This window comes from Xyrauchen texanus, chromosome 7 (genome assembly GCF_025860055.1).
Source record: "Xyrauchen texanus isolate HMW12.3.18 chromosome 7, RBS_HiC_50CHRs, whole genome shotgun sequence".
NCBI classification, from domain to species: Eukaryota; Metazoa; Chordata; class Actinopteri; order Cypriniformes; family Catostomidae; genus Xyrauchen; species Xyrauchen texanus.
The window spans coordinates 20,883,451-20,911,290 of NC_068282.1; the positions used below are offsets into that span (position 1 = coordinate 20,883,451).

The following is a 27,840-nucleotide window of genomic DNA, read 5'->3' on the forward strand; positions in this document are numbered from 1 at the left end:
TTTCTTTCATTTTGCAATTAGAGAAATGTTATTTTGTTTTGAAATATCCAAGGTCGTTACAAACACGAATCTAATATATTTAAAGAATTATATATTTCACTTGGAAAACAGTAGCCTATTTTAAACTAAAATTTAATTTTAATTTATTTTTTAAATAAAAGTAGGAATAGGATTTTAGGAATAAAAATACTGTTAACTAAGAACTGGTAAGTTGAAAGTACTGATAATTACGACAAGCTTATGCCATAATATCAGTAATAAACAAGAAAACAGTCAGCAAACAAAGTCTAATGAGAAACTTGAGGTATTGTAATAAATTCTTTTTTATTTTGCAATGCAATTTGAATGCCAAAGATGGCCAATATCTTATGTATGGTGAACTAAATAAAAGTAAAATGATGTGGCATGCATGATGCACAGATAAAATACTTTTCATTTTCAGCCTCTGAGTTTTTTGTGATCACCCCCTAAATGTACAAAAAAACGTCAATAACAAAAAAAATACATTTCCCTTCATAGCTAGACCACTAACAAATCTGGTTTACATCTTTTGGTGAGACACATTTAAATGTGCCAACAATAACTGTACCATTAATAAACAAACATGAAAAAGACTAGGTCATAATATCGAAATTAAAAGTCACGAGATATCACGATTAATCAACTTTATTGGACATTAAACATAATATTTTGATACCTCAACATAATTTTATTGATGTTGAAAGATTCTCACAGAGTGATACGATCACACGGAAATTTACTAAGCATGTGTCCCCCCGAAAATAAACCGGGACACTTCCGTAGGACTTTTAACAGAACTCTTATTCTGCCATCTGTCGTGTCTGACTTCATATTTTCCACGCGTTGTAATGACCTTTCTCCAATTTTTTCCCCCGACAGTATGATGTGAATTCAAGGTATGCATTCATTAGTTTTAGACATTTTTATCAGACAAGCATTGCTTATGCTGGGTGCACTGCTGGTGCATTTCATTGTGTAATTCAGTCCAGTGGCTAAACTTATCATGCTCTCTAAAATGATTCTGGCAGGTCTGTAATTGTTGTGACTGTAAAATGAACAGTAAATAATGTCTATTGTTGTTTTTGTTGATTTTTTAAATTGCAGATAAAATGTTGGCCTGTATAATCGGACGCCACGTTCTTGGTACATTTAGGGTGAGTAAAACACGTTGGCATTCAGATGTTGTCAATCATATTGTCAAATTTTTGCCCATCTGGGACATTGACATTAATCGTATATTTATTTATTTTATGTATGCATTACTCCATTTAGTCCTGGAACATGTGCTGTTTCCATTTTCTCACCAATAATTGTTTTTGTCAACATATTTTTTTTTATTTGTCAATAAAACAGTGTATATGTATGTATGCATGTATGTATGTATAAATACAGGGCTTGACATTAATTGTACTCCGGACAAGTAAATTGGTAATTCGCTGTGCTGGGTGGATTACTTTAATCAGGTTGCAAATGACATGATCCATATGAATATGGTAACGTAACGTAATCTCATAGATTAGATTTTTGGGGTAATCTAATCCGATTACTATCATCCTAATTCCATTTTATTTTGTCACATGCAGTACAAAGAGGAAGAACATGTATTCCATTCTTTATTACTAACAACAACAAAAAGCCTCAAAAAGAGCTTATGACATTTTTAAAAAGTGCATAAGATATTGCCTGAATGAAATAAATATAAAATCTAACATCAATGACAGTGTATGGCCAAAGTTTATAATTCAAAACACTGAGACATCAAGTTCCTTTTAAGTGCATTAAACAATAGCAGCATTACTAACATTAATGAACAGTGACTACGTTGCCTAGGTCAGTGCTTTCATCTAAAAACACTTTTAACCCATACTGATAGTCCATACCCTATTCCAAAACTAAGGTGCAAGATAATATCTTTTGAACAATAAGAATATTCTAAAAGAGCAGAATATTTTAAAACGGCAGAGTTCACAGATGTCACACAAGGAACAATTGTGTCATGTTTTATGTCAAGTTTCATGCAGTGAACTTCACTGCAGCAGCATTAGAGTGATGGGCTTTGTTTCTTATTGCTGCATATTTTGCAGTTGAACTATTGTGTACCCTGTGGGCAGGGCACTTCGAGATGGCATTCACTAGATCCTTTGTAGCAATTAAGTTCAATGTGTAAACTGCACACCATTGGTGAGGTAGTAAAAAAAAATATATTTTTAAAAAACACATCTAGTTCGTTTTAAGTGCATAAAACATTAGAAAAATTACATGAACAAACAGTAATTTACCAGAAATGAACAGCAATGACATTGCTAGGTCAAAGCTAACAGCTTAACTCTGACACACTTTTACTACTTATAGTCCAGCACTTAGTCCTTAGCTGAGGTATATCTTACTGTTGTAAAGTAAAAGGAGCACCTGCTCAAAATGTTCATCTTTGAGACTTTTGCGCTTCGGGTAAGAATATGATGATAGTGATATGAAAATTATCAATAAATTATAAGCAATTTACTGCCGTTGCCTTGTTAATATTTAATCATAAGTAAATGTAGTCTGATTAGGAGTATTTTAAAATATAATTGAATCCAATTTCAAGTACTTGATTTTGTAATCTGATTGTGTAATCCAGATTACATGTAATCTGTTACTACCCTGCACTAGTAATTCTCTAGTCCAAGCAAAAACGTTACTTGTCCGGAGAGAAAAAAGGACATTTAAGTTACATGCTCCAGTAACATGTCAAAGTTTCTGTTGTATGTTTCCTAAAATTACAACTGATGCTCAACCTAATAGTGTACCTATGCAATCGACTCAATTCTCTGCAACAGAAATGTAAACTGCACTGGCTATTGTCATATGGTAATTATTTTATGTTACATATGGTTGTCAAATAAAGATAAGACTCCATCGCCAACATTAACAGCAGAGGTGCTCATACTTCTATGGAATGAGATCTACTTTTTCATCATGTTATTGCAGCAAGATCTAACATGGATAAAATTTACATTGTCACAGTTCCAAAAATGTCAATAGTATGTAGTGAAATTTGACGATTCTCTATACCAGCTTCAATTCCACAACAAATAATAACACTAACTAATTTGGAAGAATGGTTTCAAGTTCTCAAATAATTCAAGACTAGTAAACAGTCAGTAATAAAATAACAATGAAAAACAGCAATGAATGGAAACGGATTAGATATAATAGAAAGAATTATGAAAATTAATTTTTTTAACAGCTTTAAAAGTTTTTAACAGTAGTAGGCTATTCAGTAGTAAGTATTTAAGTAAACATTCAGATTAAAATGCAACATAAAACAACTACTGGTCTTTACTGTATGATTATAATACATTAATACTTTTTAAAGCTACTAAATTTACTCAGTCAAGAGCACTGAGTGGTTTTCTTGTTTGATTATTATAATGGCACACTAGACAGCAGGAGGTCTATTAGTTTACAGTTACAAGTCTGACATTTTAATACAAATCAAATTTCCCCACTGTTTACATTCACTTTAGACATAACTCAATATGTTTACATTAATTCCTCACCAAGACGGCCATTTTGACAGAATTTTTAAATGTATTTGACAGTTCAGGTGCGAAATTAGCGCGAGCATTTTCGGAACACACGTGCTTGTACAGCACACACAAAGCCACCTGTCAATCAAACAGGGTGCAGATATAATATTATGCACTCTGGATTATTTCCAACAGCAGAATTAGTATATACATTTAGTAATAAGTGACACAGGCCTAGACTATCACAAATATAGCTGGTTATTTTTTTTGTTATTGACGTTTTAATCAGTCTGCTTGTCCGGTCGGAAAGTAAAATTCTCTTTCACTTGTCCTGGATAAGCGGACAACCATTAATGTCGAGCCCTGAGATTCAATTCTCATCAAGAAGAAATTAATTGTTTACATTTTATGAAATATTCTATTTTGGTTCAGTTCACAAAAATCTCAAAATTGTTCAATTCTCATCAAGAAGATTGATTATTTTGATTTTATATATTTTTTCCCCCTCTTTAACAACAGGGAAGGCAGTGGAGTGGCCTTCTGCAGATGTCCAACAAGTCTAGTTGTTTAGGGCATCAGACTATTCACTGTTCACCACTGTTCACTAGAAGCTTATATGGACAGCTGCCCCCAAGCCATGTTGCAGGTGCTGCTGTAAGAGTCCAGTCTTTCCATTGGTCTGCACAGAGATGGAAGAAAAGGCCACCGGAAGAGAGTCCACCAAGAGAACTGGATTTGCTTCGTTATGACATGGGAGACCTGAAGAAAGCTCCAAAGCCAGCCCTCTATCTTGGATTAGCTGGTCTCATACCTTTTGTATCAGCTCCTGTACTTATGGCTGTTACAGAGCTGTATCTACCTGAAGTTGCATTTGCTCAAGTTGCATATGGAGCGTCTATTGTTTCCTTTCTTGGTGGGGCACGCTGGGGCTTTGCCCTGCCTGCCGGAAGTCCAGCAAAACCTGACTGGCTTAATTTAGCCAATAGCGTGGTTCCCTCTTTAATTGCTTGGGTAGCTCTCGTTTTTAGCCATGACATTACACAGTCTGCTGTGCTTGTGATAATGGGGCTTGGGATAGCATTGCATTATGACCTGTCCCTCCTGCCCACATACCCTAGCTGGTTTAAAGCAATGAGGACAATCCTCACAGCTGTAGCTTTTTTCTCCTTGGTGGGTACTCTTGTTATTAAGCAATTTTATCCAGAGAAGAAGTATTTCACAGACCAGTGATTTTTATAATGTCAATAAAAGATTTAAAACTATCGTCTCTGGCAATGTACAATGGATTCCAAATTATTTAATTTTACGGTCTGGTAACTCTGGTAAAGTTTCTGTATAATATTTTTTATGCCATGCTCTCCCCTCTTAGAAAATCAATTTACTAATTGATGATGTTTCTTGGCCACACAGATGTAGTCTTACAGCAGTGAATTCAAATCAAGGAACATGGCCATTTTCCAATTTTTTTTGTATGACTAGACTTTCATTTACATGCTTTGTCAATTAGATCAATGACTGTGCCAAGTGATATTGAATGTTTCAAATTAAATTATTTGTATTGTCTTGAAAAAGGTAAACTTATTCCACTTGACTGTTTAGTTTTCTCTCTTTCTAATTATTTTGGAGCAAAACCACCAAACTTTGGACCTTCAGACTATGCCTAAAATGTTGCCTTTTAATGGTGCATCACATTTTATTACATTATTTTTTGGCAATGCTTCCCATATGCCATCTAAATATAGCGTCATTCTTTTACAATATGGCCTATTGCTTCTTTCATCTTTGTTTTTGAAGTGCCCCAATGTCCCCTCAAACCAATATATCTCAGAATAAATCCATAACATTAACAGTTCTGAATTCAGTTTACTGCTCCACCTTGCAAACTTATTCTCTTTTGATCACACTTTACACATGTTTATTGTGAATTCTACAGAAACAGAGAACTTGTCACTAAGTGCTGAACACCCCTCAACTTGCTATAACCAGAACTCCCTTAATTAATAATCATAAACATTTTGAAGAAATCCTATCTTCAGGCAGTGGTAATCAATTCAGTTTATTAGTATAGTGGTTTTTTTTACATATACAATAGTGCTTTTAACAGTAGCAAAATACAAATTATTACAATACCTCAAGTTTCTCATTAGACTTTGTTTGCTGACTGTTTTCTTGTTTATTACTGATATTATGGCATAAGCTTGTCGTAATTATCAGTACTTTCAACTTACCAGTTCTTAGTTAACAGTATTTTTATTCCTAAAATCCTATTCCTACTTTTATTTAAAAAATAAATTAAAATTAAATTGTAGTTTAAAATAGGCTACTGTTTTCCAAGTGAAATACATAATTCTTTAAATATATTAGATTCGTGTTTGTAACGACCTTGGATATTTCAAAACAAAATAACATTTCTCTAATTGCAAAATGAAAGAAAAATGATGATCTAACGTGATAAAATCACCGAGCACTTAATTAGAAACACTATGGTCCAAATAAAGTGCCCAATGTGGTCTTCTGCTGTTGTAGGCCATCCGCCTCAAGGTTTGACATGTTGCATTGATAGATGCTATTCTGCTCACTACAATTGTACAGAGTGGTTATCTGAGTTAGCGTAGCCTTTCTGACAGCTAGAACCAGTAATTTTTTGTTGACCTTTCTCATCAACAAGGCATTTCCTTCCGCAGAACTGGCTCTCACTAGACATTTTTGTTTTTGGCACCATTCTGAGTAAATTCTAGAGACTTGTGTGTGAAATTCCCAGAAGACCAGCCCATCTGGCACCATCAATAATGCCACGGTCAAAATCACTGAGAACACATTTTTCCTGCATTCTGATGTGAACATTAACTGAAGCTCCTGACCCTTATCTGAATCATTTTACACATTGCATTGCTTCCACACGATTGGCTGATTAAATAATTGCAAGAATAAGTAGGTGTACAGGTGTTCCTAATAAAGTGCTCAGTGAGTGTTCACAAATACATATTGTTCCAAATCAGCTTAACAGCAACTAAAAAATAGAGAAATTGAAAAACATTACACCCTGACCTTTCAGCCTTTTTTTCTCATCAATTGAACACTTTTTTTTATTCCTTTTTCTCACTCTACTTGAATACCACCAAACCTTTCATTCTTTTTTGATTATTAACTACAACCAATACGTTCATTTATCAATTTCCATGAAGGTTGTTGAATACATTCAGATTTTTTTGTGCTTCCCTCTTAATGTAATGATTTAATCAGAAGAAAATGTTTTAATTCTGTATCAAATTCCTACAAGATGTCTATTTAAAAAAAAAAAAAGTAACATTACTTTAGGCTCAGTAGATGGCACCAAAGACCAAGTGAAGTCGTTTTTTCACAGAAACACGATATTTTCCACTTGCTTCTAACCACTAGAGGAACAACGTTTCCAGATCGGTGCGTAAGTGTACATGCGGGATTCTGTTCGTAGAAGCTGAACTCAGATCAGTTTTCTGAGCGCAGCAATGGCTGTTTACTCGGTCCGAGCTTCAGCAAGCTGCTAATATTTCCTCTCCGAAGAAAAGAAACGAAATGGACCGGCTGTGATACAGTTACACTTTCACCGAACCGTGCTGACCCCACGGGCTGACGTTTGAAGATTGAGATTGGAAGAGAAAGGATGAGCTTCGCACGCGCGTGATATCCGTGTCAATACAGAGCTCGCGCTCTCTAGACCCACCTGACCCGAGACGCGATGAACAGTCCGAGTTGAGCGCGCGCTGTGTTGTGGTTCAACGGCAAAGTATGTCAGGCAATTGACTGGATGAGAAGAAGGTGGCGTTTTTAAGCTTTTTGTTTCATTATGACTGAAATATCATGCTACAGTGTTTAGTTTACAGAGAAGAGAAATCCGCTGGCTGACTAGAAACTACAACGAACACGTTGGAAGTGCTGCATTATTCAGTGTAATAGTGACTTGTTTTATAAGTTGAGCAACTGATGTCCCAACTTGACAGAAACGAGCCCGGCGAGTTTATTTACACATTGTTTATAAACAGTCCTTTTATTTTTCTAAACTGAAGACGTTTAATTTGCGGATGTTGTCAAACTTTATCAGCTAGCAAGCTAGCGGATTTTTGGATGAGTTCCGCCGGTTGACTCACCGCGCTAAAACAGCACATTTTACAGAAAACTGAAGACAAAACAGTATTTGAGGGGAAAACTGACGAGCTGTCATGGCAACCCGGATTGTGACTTAAGAGTCGAGAGAGCAACACACATACCCCGATGTCTGGAGGGCGAATCTGCGGTCAACATTGATTCTGCCTTTGTGTGTTTGGAACAAAGTTGAGGAGAGGCTTGCTTGCCATGTACCAGAGCAAGATCTGTTTCACCATCTAAATGCATTAAGCACAAGTCAGTCAGATTCACTGATATAATACTACAAGTAAGTGTTTACTCAACCCTCATCCAGCAGAATGAAGAGAACTGAGACCAAAAATAAAAGGAAACTCTGCACCTCTGAGCAGCGGGAGAGCAGCACTGAAGACAAAGACGAGGTGAGTGGTCGTAGACTAGAAAGTCGTGACATGTTAACATTGATACATTGCACTTTAATTTGAAATGCACTGTAAAACATGCTCAATTCGCCTCACTACAAATATAGGACTAGGATAATGGTGTAGGATAACAGTGACGCAGCTGCTCTGCAGGCCGAGTGCGATGCATATGCATTCCATCAATGTACACACTACACAGTGACTTGAATATAAAGGATCAATGACAGTGCTTATAGATTAGGCACATTATGACACTGAACAATTTCTTGCAAGGTTTTCTAATCAATTCATGATGTGAACTTTATTACTCACATAATGCGTTTAATAGGGTTGTGCATCAAGTTAATTAAAATAGCGTTAATTTTGGGTAGTTTAATTTGGGCCACCAGTGCAAACTTTATACTTTTCTGACGAAACAATATGAGTGTTTTCTTATTTGGAAATACTCTCTTATCTTTCAGTTTTTCTTAATTTTCTTAAAAACCATCCATGTTTCTGGAATGTAACGCTGGCTGCTCTCATTCTTGTCTTTTTTTCAAAATCAAGCAGTCTGGCTTGATTATTTTATATTCTGTCTCTAACCTATCAAAAGGTCAGACTTGTTTTTTCCCTGTAAATGTGGCAAGTTTGGCCTATTCATTACACTCTCATCATAGCCAAGTGGAAGTAAAATGCACCATGTGACTAACAGGGCTGGAGCTAGCTGAAGATTGAACCCCTGCTGAATGGTGGTACTGATGACACCAATTTCTACAGATGGTGGCACCAGCACCTGCTTTGGTTGCAACGGTGGGTTTTAGGACCTCTCATTTAAAATAAACTATTGGACAGAAACCAGTAATTATAGTAATATTATTATTATATTGCAAATGCAGTTAATTAATATTCAAATCAAAATCAAATCAAATCACTTTGTCACACTACCATGTACACAAGTGCAACAGTAGGTGAAAGTCTTGTGTGCAGTTCCGAGCAACATAGCAGTCATGACAGTGAGGAGATATATAACAATTTACAATACACAACACAATAATACTATACAGTGTACAGTTAACAATACACACAATATACAATGCACATACATAAAAAAAAAAAAAAATATATATGTATATGTATATGTATATATATATATATATATATATATATATATATATATATGTATGTTGTTGTATTGTGGAGAATATAATTATAACTGTCCAGTGTGAGATAATAAGATTAATAAAGTGCAGTGCTGGTGTATATTGATCATGAAAGATCAAGTGTTCAAAAGTCTGATCGCTTGTGGGAAGAAGCTGACATGTAGTCGGCTGGTGCGAGTCCTGATGCTGCGATACCGCCTGCCTGATGGTAGCTGTGAGAGCAGCCCCTGACTCGGGTGGAGTCTCTCATGATCCTACAAGCTTTTTTCACACACCACCTTGTATAGATGTCCTGGAGGGAGGGAAGCTCACCTCCGAGGATGTTTCTGGCGGTTCGCACCACCCTTTGCAGGTCTTTGCGGTTGTGGGCGGTGCTATTGCTGTACCAGGCGGTGATGCAGCCAGTCAGGATGCTCTCTACAGTGCTGGTGTAGAACCATATGAGGATGTGGTGGTTCATTCCAAACTTCCTCAGTCGTCTCAGGAAGAAGAGGCGCTGGTGAGCCTTCTTCACAACGACCTCAGTGTGGACGAACCATGTGAGTTCCTCAGTGATGTGGACACTGAGGAACTTGAAGCTGCTGACTCTCTCCACCGGTACTCCATTGATGGTGATGGGGCTGTGTTCTCTGTCTTTCCTCCTGAAGTCCACTACAAACTCCTTGGTCTTACTGGCGTTGAGGGAGAGGTTGTGCTCCTGACACCAGCGTATCAGAATGTGCATCTCCTCTCTGTAGGCTGTTTCATCATTGTCAGTGATCAGACCTACCACCGTTGTATCATCAGCAAACTTAATGATGGCATTGGAGCTATGTGTTGCCACACAGTCATGCGTGTACAGGGAATACAGGAGTGGGCTGAGAACACAGACCTGAGGGGCTCCAGTGTTGAGGGTCAGTGATGAGGAGATGTTGCTGCCCATTCTAACCACCTGACGTCTGCCTGACAGGAAGTCCAGGATCCAGCTGCACAGCGAGCTGTTTAAACCCAGGGCCCGGAGTTTCACATCAAGCTTGGAGGGCACTATGGTGTTGAATGCTGAGCTGTAGTCTACAAACAGCATTTTCACTTATGTTTTCCTTTTTTCCAGATGGGAGAGAGCAGTGTTTGTATTGTAGATGCAATGGCATCATCAGTGGAGCGGTTGTTGCGGTAGGCAAAGTGCAATGGGTCCAAAGAGGTGGGCAGCACAGAGAAGATGTAATCTCTGATTAGCTTCTCAAAACATTTGCTGATGATGGGGGTCAGAGCAACAGGACGCCAGTCATTTAAGCAAGTGATTTTGGTTTGCTTTTGTACAGGCACAATGTGGATGTTTTTAAGCATGTGGGGATTACAGACAGGGAGAGGGTCAGGTTGAAAATATCTGTAAAAACAACAGCCAGTTTATTCGCGCACACTCTGATGACGCAGCCTGGAATGCCTTCTGGACCCGCGGCTTTACGGATGTTCACCCGTCGGAAGGATCGGGTTACATCTGCAACAGAGACGGAGAGTGAACCATCCTCTGTAGTGTCGGCCGCGAGTGCTCTCTCCGTGAGGGCAGTGTCCTTTTCCTTGAAACGTGCCTAAAATATTGCATTCATATTTTTTTTAATTTTTTTTCCCCCACATAGAAATGCCCATTTGAGATTAGCCCCTTTCACACATACAGCCTTGTAAATTTGCAGTGCAATTGCTGGATTGCAATTATTCCCACATCAGCACCAAAATACCATTAAACTCTGAGACTAAACTCTTTTTTCAGTCGACAAATTTCATATAAAATACAAGTGCTTTTAGGATGGATTACACTACACCACTACTAAAATATGAACAGAATCTAAAAATACTAGTTATCACACACTTACAAACTATGTAAATTACTAAATGCATTACACACCAAACGACTGAGGATCACTCCGGCTGTCAAGTCGATCCCATCACAAACTCAAGTGGAAACACAAGCCCCCATTCTAGGAGACGCATGACAGATGTAAACAAACATGGATGTACGGGAGCGCTACCATTAATGTTGCTGCTTCTCTGTTCTGAATCTCATTTGGATGCGGTTTTGGGTGGGTATAAACGGAGACTGAGACTTGAGTTGGCGTTAAATGTTCTCTCCACTTTGATTGCTTGTTTGCCATCTCCATTAGTTTGTGGTCCAGTTTTGTGGCCGTGCATGGCTGGTTTCCATTGGCTGCTCACCATATGACTACAGATTTGAGTCGTGAAGCATCATACTCTTAAGAAATATCCTCTAAAGTTGATTATGCCCTTCATCTTAATGGAATAATTTCAAAATGTTTCCACTTAAGCCATTTTTTGGACTACAGATCAACTGAATAACCTCTGCTTTACGTCAGTGCATCCTGACCATGTACATGCTCAAAACATTAATCTTATGACTCTGTTCACACTAAGCATGAAAACTGGACTTTCAGGTAATGTTACAACTTCTCATTCAGGGAAATAGCCAGTGCAAAACTTACTGGTATTTTCGAACAGAAAGTGTTCACACATGACTTAAAAACTGAAAATGATAGGTAATATTCTGGAAAAGGCTGTTTGTGTGAAAGTGACTATTGAAGCATTAATATTGATTTAGGATGCAAATGAGAATATACTGATATTAACAAATAAAATATATATATATATATATATATATATATATAATATATATATATAAATAATTATATATAAAAAGGGGCTATGATCAAACATTCTGAAAGTTGGATTCCATAACTGATATTGTGTGTGGTGGTGGCGTAGTGGGCTAAAGCACATAACTGTAAATCAGAATGTTGCTGGTTCGATCCCAACGGCCACCACTATTGTGTCCTTGAGCAAGGCACTTAACTCCAGGTTGCTCTGATGGGATTGTCCCTGTAATAAGTGCACTGTAAGTTGCTTTGGTAAAAGTGTCTGCCAAATGCGTAAATGTAAATGATATTGTTTTTTTCATCAATTATTATGAATGATTGAATTAACTAGGGTTGGGTATTGATACAGATTTCCTGATTCTCAAGCTCTTGATTCAGTTCTGATTTGAAATAGATTCATACGAGTATATTTCATGTCCCTTTTGCTTACATATGAAATAATTGATCTCCCATGTAATACTGTTAAGTATACAGAGGACCTTCTAACTAGGTAAATAGTTTTTCCTTTTTTTTTTTTTCTCCCAAATTGGAATGCCCAATTCCCAATGTGCTCTAAGTCCTTAAGGCCGAATAGTGATTTACCTCAATCCGGGAGGCAGCTGGGATTTGTCCTCTGCCACCGTGTCTGAGACTGTCAACCCATACATCTTATCACGTGGCTTGTTGAGCGTGTTTCCACGGAGACATAGTGTGCCAATTTGTTTGCTTGGGAGACCTGGCTGGAGTCACTCAGCACACCCTGGGATTCGAACTAGCGAACTCCAGGGGCATCTTTACCATTGAGCTACCCAGGACCCCCCTTCTAACTAGGTTCACTACGAAAATATTAATTTTACTAATAATATTTTATTAGTTTTTCCATAATTACAGTTATACGTTGGCTTTTTAAACTTGAACAAATCCGTGAAGTCAATAAGATATTATATTTACACAGAACAATTTTTATGCAGTGAATGACTAAATGCAGTGAAAGGATCTCACTGCTAAAATCTCCATCACTATACTACACAATTACTAGTGAGTGAAATGTAAACAGTTACCAGCCAGTTGGCAAATATATAAATTTTAGTTGCATAAAGCGAAATTTGGTTAAAAACGCAAGTGATTTCCTCCCATTGTAATGGAGGGTTGCTCATGGAGTAAAAGATCATTCTTGGGATTTAAGAATCGATATAGAGATCATTCAAATTCATTGCATCGCAAAATCTATATTTTTACCCACCCCTAGAATTAACTTTTGCCCCTTAAGTCATGGGGGTCCAGGCTTAAACATATTGTCCTTTAAATTCTCCTTTGTACTGTCCCTTATGGAAATTTACCACAGTTCTTGCATAGTATGTTTAACTGTGGTATAATTAAGATAAGTAAAATAGTTAAATGTATTTATGGTTTCTAAAAAAGAAAACTATAGAATTTGTAATGAAAACAGTATCCTAAATGCATGTAAACACAACAACTGCCATAAAAGTGATTTATGTCCCCCTTATACACAATATTTAATATTATTACAATAATAGTAAAATTTCTTATAAATATATGCAACATTTCTGCCAAAATACTATGTTTATAAAGTTAGTGTTACTACAGTAACTGCAAGGTAAATTTCTGTTAGGGTGATTTTTGGATCGAAAAGCCTTGTAATTACTATTTCGCATGCCACAATGTTTTCCTGTTTATTGGGTCACTGCTATTACAGTTAGCTTCAGCACAGAGCCTTTAAGGTACCCATATCATACGGGTTTATAACAGGATGTGCAACTCCCGCTTTGTGTACCACAAAGCGATTCTCGATTCTAACATGGCAGTAATGCGGTGCACATTTTGTAGTTTGGAGTTTTCGAGGGTCATTTTAAAGTACAGTAATCTAACACTAATCTTACATGTGGATGTTGGAGTTTTAGAGAAACCTTTTTTAATTGTCTTTATTGATATTACCATGCATATTATTATGTATATTAACAATATGCATATGAATCCCCCAGCAGTAAACAGTTGATCCAGTTGATTGTCAAAAGGTGAAAACAGTGTCTGAGAAAGAAGCTGTCCTTCCTCTCTTTTACAATATTAGCCCAGACTTGGGTTTATTGAAGGCTGCATCTGGGATTATGTTTTGTGAATACAGTACATTTTGTTGTTAACGGGAAGGTTAATTGTTCAAAGGATTTGTCTTACTGTAAGATTAGTCCTTGTTTGGCAAGACCACTGCACTCACTCTGTTTGGACATTTTGAATGTTCACCATTTGCAGTAAAGCATTACATCAAATCCTATTTTTTTGCAAATCAGAATTGGAAGGTGAATATTAAGACCTTTTGGCTTTTTACTTATTCAGGGGCTCTATTTTTCACCTTTACAACCTTTTGTGGTGGTAAGCTAAGCATGGGATTCAGCTTTGTTTCAGAATTTCCTGTCCCGGTAGTAGCTGAACTACATTTTTGTAAAAGATCTCTGACCAGCACAGATGGCTTGGACTAGTGCAGAAAGCTGTTACATAAACAGTTCCGTACCCAAATCAGCTTTTCATCCCTGCATTTACTTGTATAAATATTTTAGATCATTGGAGGGATGAACTGACATGACATAGGACTTGGTTAGATTATGTAAAAATAGGTTACGTCATGTTGATGTTACTAAAGACTAATTCCCTTTTGGCATGTAAGTCCTATACTTAGTGGGTACACTGAAATTAATGCTAAAATAAGCCAGTGCTCTAAAATGTGGCTGTCTACATTACATTACTATTATCAGTGCAGTTAGTAGGAGAGCCTTCTCGCTTTCCGGCATTGCGTCTGTGTCCGTAGAAGAAGGCACCAATTACAGATTGCCCATACATTTATTTATTTTTTTTGTGGTGTTTTGTGTTCATTGTGCTCTCCTGCTTATTGGTCTATCCATAATATGTATTTGTTTAAAGTATGGAGAGTGCCCTCAGTTGACATAGTTTTTAATGCTACTGTCTTTGTTCATTAGAGAACATTTGGATTATCCTTTAACTTCATTGCATTTATGATAGTGTTAAACTGTAACTGGTATTTTGCTTCTGTTTGCTTAGTAAGTGTAGGATTTCACTTAGAGGTTCAACAGTGTCCCTATAGCTTATATCTACATACAGCAGGCACATCTGATGAACACTTCTTGCTAAATAAATAAATAAATTAAAAATACAACCAAATTAAAACATTTAAAGCTGCAGTATGTAACAATTTTCATGTTGTATTCACCTTTTTTTTTTTTTTTTTTTTTTGCCAATGTGTGAATGGCTTGTAATGCAACTTAAAGTGGACCTATTATGCAAAATTCACTTTTACATGGTGTTTGAACATAAATGTGTGTTGGCAGTGTGTGTACACAACCACCCTATAATGATAAAAATCCACCAATTTTTTTTTAATCCCCATTAATCATAAGCAATGTCTCAGAACAAGCCATTCGCAGATTCTGTACAAAGTGACATCACTTTTTACAGGCCCGGCCCACGACTGTTGACGGACACTGCTGACGGACATGTTTGTTTGTGTGTGTTGTTTCGTTATATCGCATAGTGAACGTTGTAACAGTATTTGTGTGTGTGTGTTGCTCATCCATCGTTGCAAAACTGCTGAAAAAACTCTACAACAAATAAATACATTTATCAAATAACCATTCGGAAACTTCCTGGTTCATTCTCAAAGTTGTTACTTCAGTCTCTCCCTCATCAGTGTCTGACACTGGTTCAAACATATAGGGCTGAACACCACTATTTTAACTGTCAGTCATATTGCTTATGATGTCTAGTTATCCGAAGCAGATATGTCAAAACTCCGCCCTATTCTGGCTACCGGGTGGGGAGCACCAGCTCATTTGCATTTAACCCTATGGGGTCTGAGGGTGTTTTGGGCCCTGGAGAAGTTTTGACATGCCTTGACATTTGTGCTTTTTTCAGTTGCTTATAAACACATTAATGGCTGAAGTCTGATAACACCGTATTCAACACAAGCTGGGTTACAATAATATGTGAGCAACGTGTGCGCATGTTTGTATTTTTTTTAGAAAATAACGTTTCCTAACATAAATTTAAGTCATTGAAATAAGGCCATATAACACATACTAAACATTTGTCCACAAGCCTTTTGAGAACTGGATCTTGTAGCCTAGAGTTTTTGCTACAAAATAGTGTGAAAACCATCCTGATCACTCATTCATACAAAACAATATACTAATTTAACTTTTGTAAGACAATTTTCGTGTTAGAAAGGTCATATAAAATAAAGTATCTATAATTTGCGGGGACTTTAATGTAAATCTCTTGAATGTGTCTAATCATACTGGTAGTTTAGATTTTCTTGATTTAATGTATAGCAGAGGTCTTTATCCTACCATTACTAGGCCTAGTCGAATAACTTCCAGTTGTGCCACATTAATTGATAACATTTTTGTAAATATATTTGAAAAAACGGTCAAAAGTGGTCTTTTGTTAAATGATACAACTGATCATTTACCGATTTTTGTAACTCACCTCTGTGAAGTAAAAATAAATAAAGAAAAGTCTAGTAAAGTTATTAGGTTAAGAACGGAGGAAAGACTAAATAGATTCAGGGATGTACTTATGAAAGAACAATGGGACAATGTTTATAGTACAAATAATGTTAATAAGGCTTATGAATTATTTTTTAAAAAGTATCTATGGTTATATAATAAAAATGGTCCAATAAAAATATTGAATGATAAAGTCAGAAATAATAAAAAACCTTGGTTAACGAAGGGTAGGCCTATATTGAAATTGTGTAAAAATAAGAATAAGCTTTATCGGGACTTTGTAAAATATCGGACAGTAAATGCAGAAAAAAAATATAAAGCCTATAAAAATAAGCTGACTACTATAATGAGACGTGCAAAGAAAGATTATTATATTAACTTGTTGATAGATAATAAAAGTAATAGCAAAAGAATGTGGAAAGTCTTAAGGGAGGTTATGGGCACTGAAATGAAATATTGTCAGCCATTATACTTAATGAATGAACAGAACGTCGAGATAAGTGGTGAAAAAATGGCTGATGAATTTAATTAATTTTTCTGCAATGTTGGTCCAAATCTTGCCAAAACTATACCACTACATAATGAAAATAAAAGCTGGACAGGTGAAAGCAGAGTCATGCAATCTCTTTTTGTTTATGAAGTTAGTGAGAGTGAAATTATTTCTATTGTCTCTAAATTAAAAAGTAAACATTCATGCGCTAGTGATGGCTTAGATATGTATATTGTTAAAGAAACTATAAGTTGCATTAGTAGACCATTAAAATATATAATCAATTTGTCTTTTAATACAGGTTTCTTTCCAGATAAAATGAAGGTGGCTAAAATTATTCCCCTTTTTAAATCTGGTGATAGGCATAGTCTCACAAATTATAGGCCTATATCTTTGCTTTCGCAATTTTCTAAAATTCTGGAGAAGCTTTTTGTTAAAAAATTGGATTATTTTCTTGAAAAACATTCTTTGATTCATGATAATCAGTTTGGGTTTCGACGCACCCGCTCAACAGCTATGGCTTTGATGAAAATCACAGAAGACATTACCACAGAATTGTAGAATAAAAATCATACAGTTGGTGTTTTTATTGACCTTAAAAAGGCCTTCGACACTCTTGATCATGGTATATTGATATCTAAATTACAGACATATGGAATTAGAGGTGTAGTATTAAACTGGATTATTAGTGACTTAGAAAATAGACAACAATATGTAGAGTATTTATGCCATGAATCTAAGTTGGAAATAATACAGTGTGGAGTCCCTCAAGGCTCTGTGCTGGGGCCAAAATTATTTAATTTATATATTAATGATCTCTGTGATGAATCAAAGATTTTACGTTCTGTTCTTTTTGCGGACGATACAAATTTTTTTGTATTGGGAAAGCACATCAAAATATTAATGAAAACTATTGAACAAGAATTGGATTCTACAGAAATGGTTTAATAAAAATAAACTGTCGTTAAATTTAAGTAAAACAAAATTTATGTTGTTTACAAATCAAAAAATGCCCTGTAAATGTTCGTTTGACTTTAAATAGAATAATTATTGAGAGAGTGTCAGAATTTAGGTTTTTAGGAGTACTCATTGATGAAAAATTTAAATGGAAGTCACATATATCTTATGTAAGAAATAAAATTTGTAAAAACATTGCCGTTTTGAGTAAAGTTAAGTAAATTATAAGGCAATGAGAATCCTATATTGTTCCTTTATTTTGCCATATTTGATGTATTGTTTGGAGATATGGGGTAATTCTTATTTCACAAATGTAATGCCCTTATTTATTTAGCAAAAAAGAGCCATAAGAATAATTAATGGAGTTGCTCCAAGAGAACATACTACAGGACTGTTTCTGGAGTCAGGACTACTCAAACTGAAGGATTTGGTTGCTTTACAAACTTTATTAGTTGTTCATAAAGCAAAATACTGCTTGTTACCGCATGGACTGCAAACTCTTTTTACTGTAAATAGTGGGACAAGCAGAAGAAATAAAGACTTTAAACGCCCTTTTGCTAGAAATACCCTCAAACAAATGTGTGTTTCAGTTTCTGGTGCGAAAAGATGGAATTTTTTAGAAAATGATCTGAAATGTTGTTCAAACATTCTCCAATTTAAATACAAGTATAAACAGAAGATCCTTAATTTATATAAAGATGATTGTGAAAATTGATAAAATTACAACAACAATGGTCTTGTTGTCATCTTTCCATCATTGTTGTTTTTGTTTGTTTGTTTAGTGTTGTGTAAGTAGAATTAATAATAAAAAAATAAATAAAACAAAAAAAAAAGGAAAATTGTTAAAATTGAAAGTAGATTATCTGATCTGGGCTGTTTTGTTATTTTTTGTTGTTATCTTTTGTCATGTTGGTGAGGTCATCTAATTTGTACACTTTTTTTTTTATTATTATAAGAATGGGGTAGGAGTTTATAAGATTTTTCTTCTTCCTACTCCTGTTCTTTTTGTCATGGAATGTAATTTTGTTGTGTTTGTTGGATTTGTTAAATTGCTGTTGTGGCATTTCGTGTTGCATTACCATGAAAAGAGAATACATATATAAATGAAATAAATGAAATATATGAGGAGGCGTAAATGATCATGAATATGGATTGTAATTCACACCTGAGGAGACAAAAGACCCCATCCCCTGGGCACATCAAGGAGGAATGTGACAAAGATAATGAATATGAGGAGAATTAATGATCAAACTCAAGTTTTAAGTTAAAAGAAGTAATCTGACTATACGTCTTCTTTACATAAAGGCTTTACTCAATTTTAGACCTACACTACTGTTTAAAAGAAGTCTCTTCTGCTCACAAAGACTGCATTTATTTGATCCAAAATACAGTAAAAACAGTGATTTATTTTAAACTATTTTTACAATTTAAAAGAGCAGTTTTCTATTTGAATATATTGTAAAATGCAATTTGTGATCAAAGCTGAATTTTCAGCATCATTACTGCAGTCTTCAGTGTCACATCATTATAATATGCTGATTTTCTAATATGGTCATATTTAAAGAGCATTTTACTCATTTACACCTGAACAGATATTTGCAAGCACAAGCACTGATGATAATGAGTCCGCATAAACACTAGATTAAATATATTCTAAACATTCATATAATTTTATATCATACAGCATAACATTTAAATACTTGCTTTAGCCGAAACAACATTTACATGTAACTAAAACTTGCTTATTAGGAGTCATGTTTCAAATGTCAATACTCTGAATCCTGGCTGGCAAGTCTGGAAACAGTCCCACTAGTAAAATATGTACATGTTTATAAAAAAATAGCATGTCAACTAAAGAAAACTCAATGACTTACTCGTCTGAAATTGTATCCTTGGCTGGATGAAGTCTCTCTTCAAAATAAAAATTTTTGTGTTGTTCATCGGAGTCCCGCTCTTCTTCTGAGGAAAATGTTAACTCTTCGTCACTATCCAGGAGTTTTCTCACTTGTGTATCGTGCTGTCTTCCAAACGTGCAGATAAGTGAATGAACTATATGTTTTGAAGGCACAGTCGGGGGCGTTTACCATTTGCATTGATCGCCTCAGCATATTAGCGTATGAATGGCGTGCTCTGCTGGTGGGTGTGATCACATTAGAGATAATGTACAGTAAAAACTGTACATCGCTTTGTTTCATACATATTACATTGCAGGAGAATATTTGTTTTAAATTTGAGTTGATTTATCTAAAAGTAGACATTTTAAGCTTTCTTTAAACATATGTTTCATGTTTGTGTGATAAGTGTTTGCGGAGTTTCAGTTCATTTTTGTGACGTGTTTCAGATGCTCGCAAACCCAGAGACTACTTACAGATCACTATTTTTATTTTCTTTATTTTACAAAAGAGTGAACATCGGCAGGGCATTTTTTTCCTGGAGGGATATTCTTACATTTTTGGGGATCAAAACCCTGAATTTGCGTTCTTCTTATTGGACAGGTAAGCTTGCATATCTGCAAAGCATTTGAAATATAGTGCCATAAGGATTGATCCGTTTAATTTTAGCTAACTTGATCTTACCTGCTAACGCTGACAAATTGCAAGCTACCTTGCTTTACTTTCAGTGCATTTCAACGATCATCTCTTTATACTAAAAGTCAGGTATACAAGATAAATTTAAGCAAATACGCTGGGTTCTTGATTGTAGTACAGCATATAACATACAAAACATACACTAGTGCAACATAACAGTGCAGTGCAACAGTAAACTGTCTGATATAGGTTGGTAGTATGTAGCTCTATGTGTGTAACAGTATGCTATGGTAGCTGATTTTTTTGTTTAGTCTCAACGATTGAAATAAAACGGTCATAACTCTGTAATTTGAATTGTGCTACCTCATCTGTCAGCATGATGCCGGTGAATCACGTTCAGTATCTTTGTATACGTCCCTACGGAGTGTGCGCACAAGTGCGAGCACCTGGTAGCTGGCTGCAGTTCACTTAATGGCCACAGGTGTCATTAATAACAAGGGTTTCTGAATCTTACATACTGCACCTTTAAATTACATTTATTTATTTACTTAGCAGGTGCTTTTATCCAAAGTGACTTTTTAGCAGCCTGCAGAGCTTATATTTTGGCTTTCATAATATTATTTTGTGTGCATCATGTTGAGCTGGTAAAACAAGTTGCTTGTATTATGAGTGATTATCTATCGATTGACACTTTATATTGTCCCCATGATATATATCATCATATCTCCCAGTTCTAGACTGTGTAATGCAGAAAAGGTGCTGACTGTCATGATTGAGAATACAGTTAGTCACTCAGCAGGGGTGATTTAGTTTGTCTCACTCTGCTGTGCTCAGCCTTTATTGTAGAGCTGTTCAATGGTATGTTCTCAACTGAATCAGATTATTTAAGAGCTTAAAATTAGGGGTTTATGTTTTCTAATTCACATTGTTCTTTTTCTGTGCCAGGTTTTAGAAAACATCTGTCTTAGGTCACTTTGCCTTTAATTTGTTTAACTTGGGTCAAACGTTTTGTGTATCCTTCCACAAACTTCTCACAATAAATTGCTGGAGTTTTGGCCCCTTTCTCCAGACAGAACTGGTGTAACTATGTCAGGTTTGTAGGCCTCCTTGCTCGCACATGCTTTTTCAGTTCTGTGCACAAATTTTCTGTTGGATTGAGGTCAGGGCTTTGTGATGGCCACTCCTGTACTTTGACTTTGTTGTCCTTAATCCATTTTGCCACAACTTTGGAGGTATGCTTGGGGTCATTATCCATTTGGAAGCCAAGCTTTAACTTCCTGGCTGATGTCTTGAGATGTTGCTTCAATATATCCACATAATTTTCCTTTCTCATGATGCCATCTATTTTGTGAAGTGCACTCCTGCAGCAAAGCTCCCCCACAACATGATGCTGCCACCCCCAGGCTTCATGGTTGGGATGGTGTTCTTCGGCTTGAATGCCTCCCCCTTTTCCCTCCAAACATAACGATGGTCATTCTGGCCAAACAGTTTTTGCTCTTTGTCTACCTGTTTCCTCCAGCATCTTCACAAGATCCTTTGCTTTTGTTCTGGGATTGTTTTTCACATTTTGCACCAAACTACGTTCATAGTACTTGTGTACAAATGAACGTGGTACCTTCAAGCATTTGTAAATTGAACTCAAGGATGAACCAGACTTGTGGAGGTCCACAATTTTTTGACTTTTTTTTTTCTTGTCTGATTTCTTTTGTTTTTTCCCACGATGTCAAGCAAAGAGGCACTGAGTTTGAAGGGCCTTAAAATACATCCACAGGTACACAACCAATTCAGGCAATCTGTGATCGGCAAGCGGATCACATACACTGTTCCTCTAATGAGTGCTTGCTCAGCCCTTGAAGCATGACAGAGTGGCCTCTGGAGAGTGAGTTTTGGCAATTCTAAGCCTTCACAAATTTAAACTTTCAGACATTATGTAGTTCACTTGAATTTGCTTTTTTTTTTTTTTTTTTTTTTTTAAATGTGTAGTAATTAAATGTGTATGAATATTAAGTTGCCCATTTTTCTGGAGTCATTACGGTAGTTATTCTGACTCGCTGCACAGTGAGCAAGAAGAGGATAAAGAGGCTGCTAACAGGTATAAAAACGATTTTAAAAACAACAAATAAAGATGCAAATACAAATCTAAGGAAACGTGATGTAACATAAGTCGTGGCAATCAGATGCTGTCTGGAGCAATAAGAGACCGTTTGTGTGATCACGAGTGCTTTTAGCTTTACTCTTTTTAACATGAGCGCTCTTGGTGTCAATCAAACATGTGCACTCTCCAGGTGCTCTCAATATCTCTTCATAAGTCACTCATCCCAGCGCTATTCTGTGAGGATTCCAATTTAAATCAGATTAATGTTGGTCACAATACCACTAATGACAGATATAACTGTTTAACCTGGGCAAATGTCAGCACCTTGGCTTCATGCATTTGCTTAATAATTAGGGATTTGTGTTACAGCAAAATGCCAAAGACAGTAAACAAATAATAGATATGAATGATTTCTCACTGGAGCAGTTTTAGAGCTCACAATGGATATATTTTTCTTATTTTTGAAAGTATCTCTGCTGTGTGTGATGCTCTCGTGTTTTTATGTCACAATGGACTTTTGATATTGACAACAGAACTATACAAAACGGTTTTCAATACAAATAAATGTTAGCAGCTCACAATTAATGTAATTTTGGTAATACTTTATTAAAAGGTTTCATTTCTTTAACATTAGTTCATGCATTAGGTATCATGAACAAACAATGAATAATGTTTTTTACAGCATTTATTAATCACTTTTGATTTTAAAAATGTAATGGTATATGTTGTAACTAATATTAAGTTCATTAGTTCATGTTAACTAAAGTAATGTTGTTAAATAATGTTAACAAATGGAACCTTTTTGTAAAGTGTTACCGCCATTTTACAGTGTGGGGCATAAACATATAACTGCACAATATAACTTGCAAAAGTGTGGCAAAGGGCACTTAAACAAAAAAAGCTGTATCGTATTGGCCAATCTTAGTGTTAAATAATCTGAGATTGGTATTGGCCTCAAATTTCCTCATCGGTGCACCACTAGTCTAAAGGCTTGATATAATTTTCTGGAATTTTCAAAGCTGCTTAAAGGCACAGTTAACTTGGTGTATGTAAACTTATGACCCACTGAAATTGTGATATGGTTAATTAATTGTGAAACAATATGTCTGTAAACAATTATTGGAAAATGTATTTGTGTCATGCACAAAGCAGATGTCCTAAACAACTTGCAAATCTATAGTGTTTGTAAATGTCTGACTTCAACTGTAGATCATAGAAGGGCAAGGAATGCTACAAGCAGGAGCCTGTGTATGTACTTTGTGAACGGGATGTCATAAAACATCTGTTTTAATGCAGTGGTAAGCACTCTGGCTGTCTACCAGTCACAAGAGGGAAGTGGTTCAATATTTTTAAGTAAAGGGCAAAGAGCAATTTAAGTCAGAATTGTCCTTGTCTTAAGTCAAATGACAATCACTTCAATAAACAATATAATTTCTTGCTTGCTTGCAAGGGAGTGTCTTTTCTTATGTCTGGAAATGTTCACTTACCAATATGCTACCACAGTAAATATTGCAACTATGATGTTGTGACTCTTCACGTTTGTGTTGGGTGTTGAGGCGCCAATAGCAGCAATAGGAAAAAACATCCTGTCATTCTTTGCTTTCCTGTTAAATACCTTGTTGCTTCATTCTTGGAGAACACAGGTAGCTTGCTAACAGATTGCACAACAACTGCATTGTTCTGTCTTTACAACTGTAGGCTAATAGGGGATCCTGCTGGCCACTGAAGTGACCTCAAGTGGTCATTGCAGGTTGAATTCATTACATCTAGAGATGATCAAATAGGAAAATAACATTACTTGTGTCAGGCCAGTTTAAATATTGTTTATGTAATCAAGCTTTTAATTTAGGTTTTTGGTTTGTCCATATCAATGAAGCTTTCCCCATTCTTGTTATCAGTAATTTCTCAAAATTAAAAGCTCTTGAGCTGCTCTGAGGCAGTCGACAGTGTCCTTTATCCCCTAGTTTGCACAACCCTGTGTAATTATTTACATTTCTCTAGATTACAACCCTTGGCAATGCTTATTCTATGTTATATTAAGCCAAAACGGATACAATACGATAATATCTAGGGGTGTAAATCATACGTTTTATCACAATACGATCTTATATCTATTCTCTTTGCCAGCAATTCAATGTATGCCATTTACCTCAAAGTCTGCAGCGATGTGATTTCTATTTAAATTATGGGCCTGAGATTGATATGAAATTATATTATTTACCTATTTTACACAATAAGTTATATTTATAAAACAACCAAAATATAATTTGAATTACTTCAGTTGTTGAAAAAATATACTGAAAAATAAATAATATAAAAAATAAAGTCACAAACACGTTATCGTCAATCGTTTGATGATAGCTCATATACGTTATCCATGTTTTTTTTCTTGGCTGCTACTGCTCTGAGTGCTAGGATGCAGCATCGTCTGACGCTTGTTGTACAATTAAAAAGGATGTGCACTTTTGACTTGCATATAGACGTGGCTGGCATGAGAGTGTCATAATAAAAGTGCATCTTAAAAAAATATACAATGATCCAGAACGATGGATCTTTATACCCCTAATATTATCACAAGACTTGTATTGCAATTTGTTTTTGTGAGGAAGAATTAAACGGATCACAGTCCAGATGCACTCTAAACTTTCCAAACTGCTTCAGGTGATGCAGATTGCAAATTTTGAATTATACAAAAAACTAATTAGTAAATTCTGAAGCACTGTCGTTGTGGAATAAGCAGAGCTGGAGCTCTTTAAAGGAAACACCCAGGCGTTACATCTTAAATGCAGTTATGTTTAATGCGTTATAGATTTATTAATGTTCAAATAATATGGCAGCAGATAATGTAAATAACTTAAAACTCCGAAACTGTCTTCTCTGTGCAGTTAATGCCTCTTCTATGAGCTGCGCACATGTCCCGATCTAAGGGGGAGAGATTGAAACTGCATCTGACTGATGTGCACTCTGTTGCGGGGACGCTCGTCCCTCGTGCGCGCATGCTTAATGCAGCTAGATTAGAACGTGATGGCTCGCAACTTATCATAATATATGTCGCTGTGATAATATATGTGCATTTCTTATTGTGAAGAAAATTGGCAATATGCAGCTTTATTAATGAAGGATTTATTTTTTATTTGTGAGTTAAAGATGAATTGAAGTAAACAGAAAGGTGAGAGGTGAGTCTTCACCCCATTATACGAGGCAACAAAATACATTTTTTTATTTATTTTTTGGCTTGTTTTCCAGTGTAAATATCTAAAACTCCTTTTAAAACAACATGCATCTACTTCAGCAGCTATACTGCAGAAGAAAAAATTATGACAATGTTGAAAATAATATTAAAAATTAAAATATTTTTAAATATCTAAAGTCCTTTTAAAAAAGATGCATTTACCTGAGAAGCAGCCTATAAGATATTTAGACTTGCTTTTAGAGAATAGATCTTGAATATAAATATATTTTGTCTTTACTGCACTCGCAGAAGTATAACCAAGTGAACAAATACACTTATTTACAAAATACACTTGTGTTTAAGATACATTCTCTTAAAGCAAGTCTAAATATCTTATATGTTGCTTCTCAAGTAAATGTATTTGTTTTAGACAATTTTAAATGGAAAACAAAAGAGAACTTTTTTGCATTGATTTTTTGCAGTGAATTTCTTTATTGAATTTAACTTAATAAAAAGTATTTATTTCCTGTTAATTCAGTGATTTGTCTTTTAGAGGTATTTTTAAAAGATGATTTTGTCCTCTCTATTGTTAGTAAGCACGTTTAATCCAACATTTTAAATTGGGGCACAGGCTGAATAATCGGTTAAGAGCTAATGAATAATCTCTTGAATAATCTGCGAATAGTCGAATTACCGTTAGATTAATCGATGATCAAAATAATCTTTATTTGCAGCCCTATTGTGATACACTATTTATTGTTATTTTTTGTTCTTAGGCTTAGGATCTATGCCTTTTTCACACATAGATAATCGTAAGATTTTCATGTTGATTATTGATATCAAGATTGTTTTCTGATATAGATAGGGCTGCTTGTTGCACAATCATTTTTGTCTTTTTAAACATGCATGTATTTCTCAAAACAACTTTGGTAACGTGTGAGCAATGGTAAATTAAAGGGGGTCACACCCGACACATCTGTCAGACGACGTGACAACTAAGTTGTAAAATTTGCAACTATAATTTTCTACAAAGGTACGAATCATGTAAATAACTACATCTACAAATGCTCAGTATCAAAATTCTACAGTGCCACAGAGAGCAACTCTCATTGTTTTCCATTAAATTTGACTGTAATTTTGTGGTTTTACAGCTATTCAAGCTGTACATACAGAGAAATTGCATAATAAACATCGGCATTTCTAATCGTTCAGTTTTCGTAGTTACACCAGTTTTATACGCTAACCTGTAAACTCTTCAATGTCACTTTATTAATTCTTGAAGAATTACAGAAAGCTTTGTACCTTTGGACTGCCTTTTGCTGTGCCGCATCAGTTTTGTGTGTGAAACCGGTGCTTTTCCTACCTGTGACCCAGTTTTAGTAAATGTTATATCTAGGGATGCACCGAAATTTTCGGCCGAAAATGGCACTTTCGGTTTTCGGCCGTAAGAGAAAAAAGGCCGAAAATATATACCTCCTCGCCCCGCCCCTCAGTGCTCTGATTTCACTCTGGATCGATCTAGCCCTTATCACGGTGCTACCAAACAAAGGCCGATCATGTCAGCGGTGTGGAAATTCTTCAAAGATTCTGATAAGGACATCATATTTGCGATCTGCAGTGTTTGTTCAGCAGAACTTTCAAGATATATATATACACACACACACACACACACACACACACACACACACACACACACACACACACACACACACAGAGTACAGCAAGAGATTCTACAGGAAAGCGCCCCGATCCACAGCAGTGCCACAACTAGCGCTGCTACACCACAACTTGAGACGTATCTAGCTGAACTATGCCAGAAGCTACAATCCCCTTGACTACGGTCGCATAAACAAAGACCGCTTTCCTTTGCTTGCGCGGATTGCGCACAGGTATTTATCTGCCCAAGCATCAGCACAGGGAGTGAGAGACTGTTCAGTGCAGCATCTCATGTTCTTGATGAGCTTTCTGACAGGAGAGACTGTCAGAAAGTTCAGCAACTTTTGTTCTTGAAGAGAAACAGGTCACTTGTAGTTAAATAGAAAGCAGTCCAATTTGATGTGTATAGCAGTTACATTACACTTGTTCTTCACTTGAGGATACATCTGTCGTTTACAGTTGAGGTTGGATTTTTTTCAATTACTGCTGTTTTGCACTGTTGTTTTGCACAATAATGTTCACTTAAAGTGTACATACGTTTACATAAACAGAATAGAGCACTGATATATATATTATAGTTATATATTT

The 27,840-nt window shown here is 35.7% G+C and overlaps 2 protein-coding genes across 5 annotated transcripts in view; both read left to right on the forward strand.

Annotated features, from left to right (window-relative positions):
• The first annotated feature begins 835 nt into the window (after window positions 1-835).
• LOC127646924 (transmembrane protein 69-like) lies at window positions 836-5,366 on the forward strand. The gene is made up of 3 exons (XM_052130908.1): window positions 836-917; window positions 1,126-1,175; window positions 4,053-5,366. Exons 2-3 carry the CDS (start codon window positions 1,131-1,133, stop codon window positions 4,761-4,763), a joined length of 756 nt encoding a protein of 251 aa, XP_051986868.1. The 5' UTR covers window positions 836-917; window positions 1,126-1,130; the 3' UTR covers window positions 4,764-5,366.
• A 1,718-nt stretch (window positions 5,367-7,084) lies between these two features.
• The window catches only part of LOC127646275 (microtubule-associated serine/threonine-protein kinase 2-like), a 213,360-nt gene continuing 192,604 nt past the window's right edge, over window positions 7,085-27,840 (forward strand). For all 4 annotated transcript variants that reach the window (XM_052129780.1, XM_052129781.1, XM_052129782.1 and 1 more), the window contains exon 1: window positions 7,085-8,056. In XM_052129780.1, the coding sequence (XP_051985740.1) occupies window positions 7,976-8,056 (81 nt within the window). In that variant the 5' untranslated portion in view covers window positions 7,085-7,975. The remainder of the gene's footprint in view (window positions 8,057-27,840) is intronic.

Bases quoted from the DNA above. Each gene is read 5' to 3' on its own strand.
- LOC127646924 (XM_052130908.1), top strand. From the start codon at position 1,131: ATGTTGGCCTGTATAATCGGACGCCACGTTCTTGGTACATTTAGG. The intron at 1,176-4,052 runs GTGAGTAAAACA...CTTTAACAACAG, and splicing joins ACGTTCTTGGTACATTTAGG to GGAAGGCAGTGGAGTGGCCT.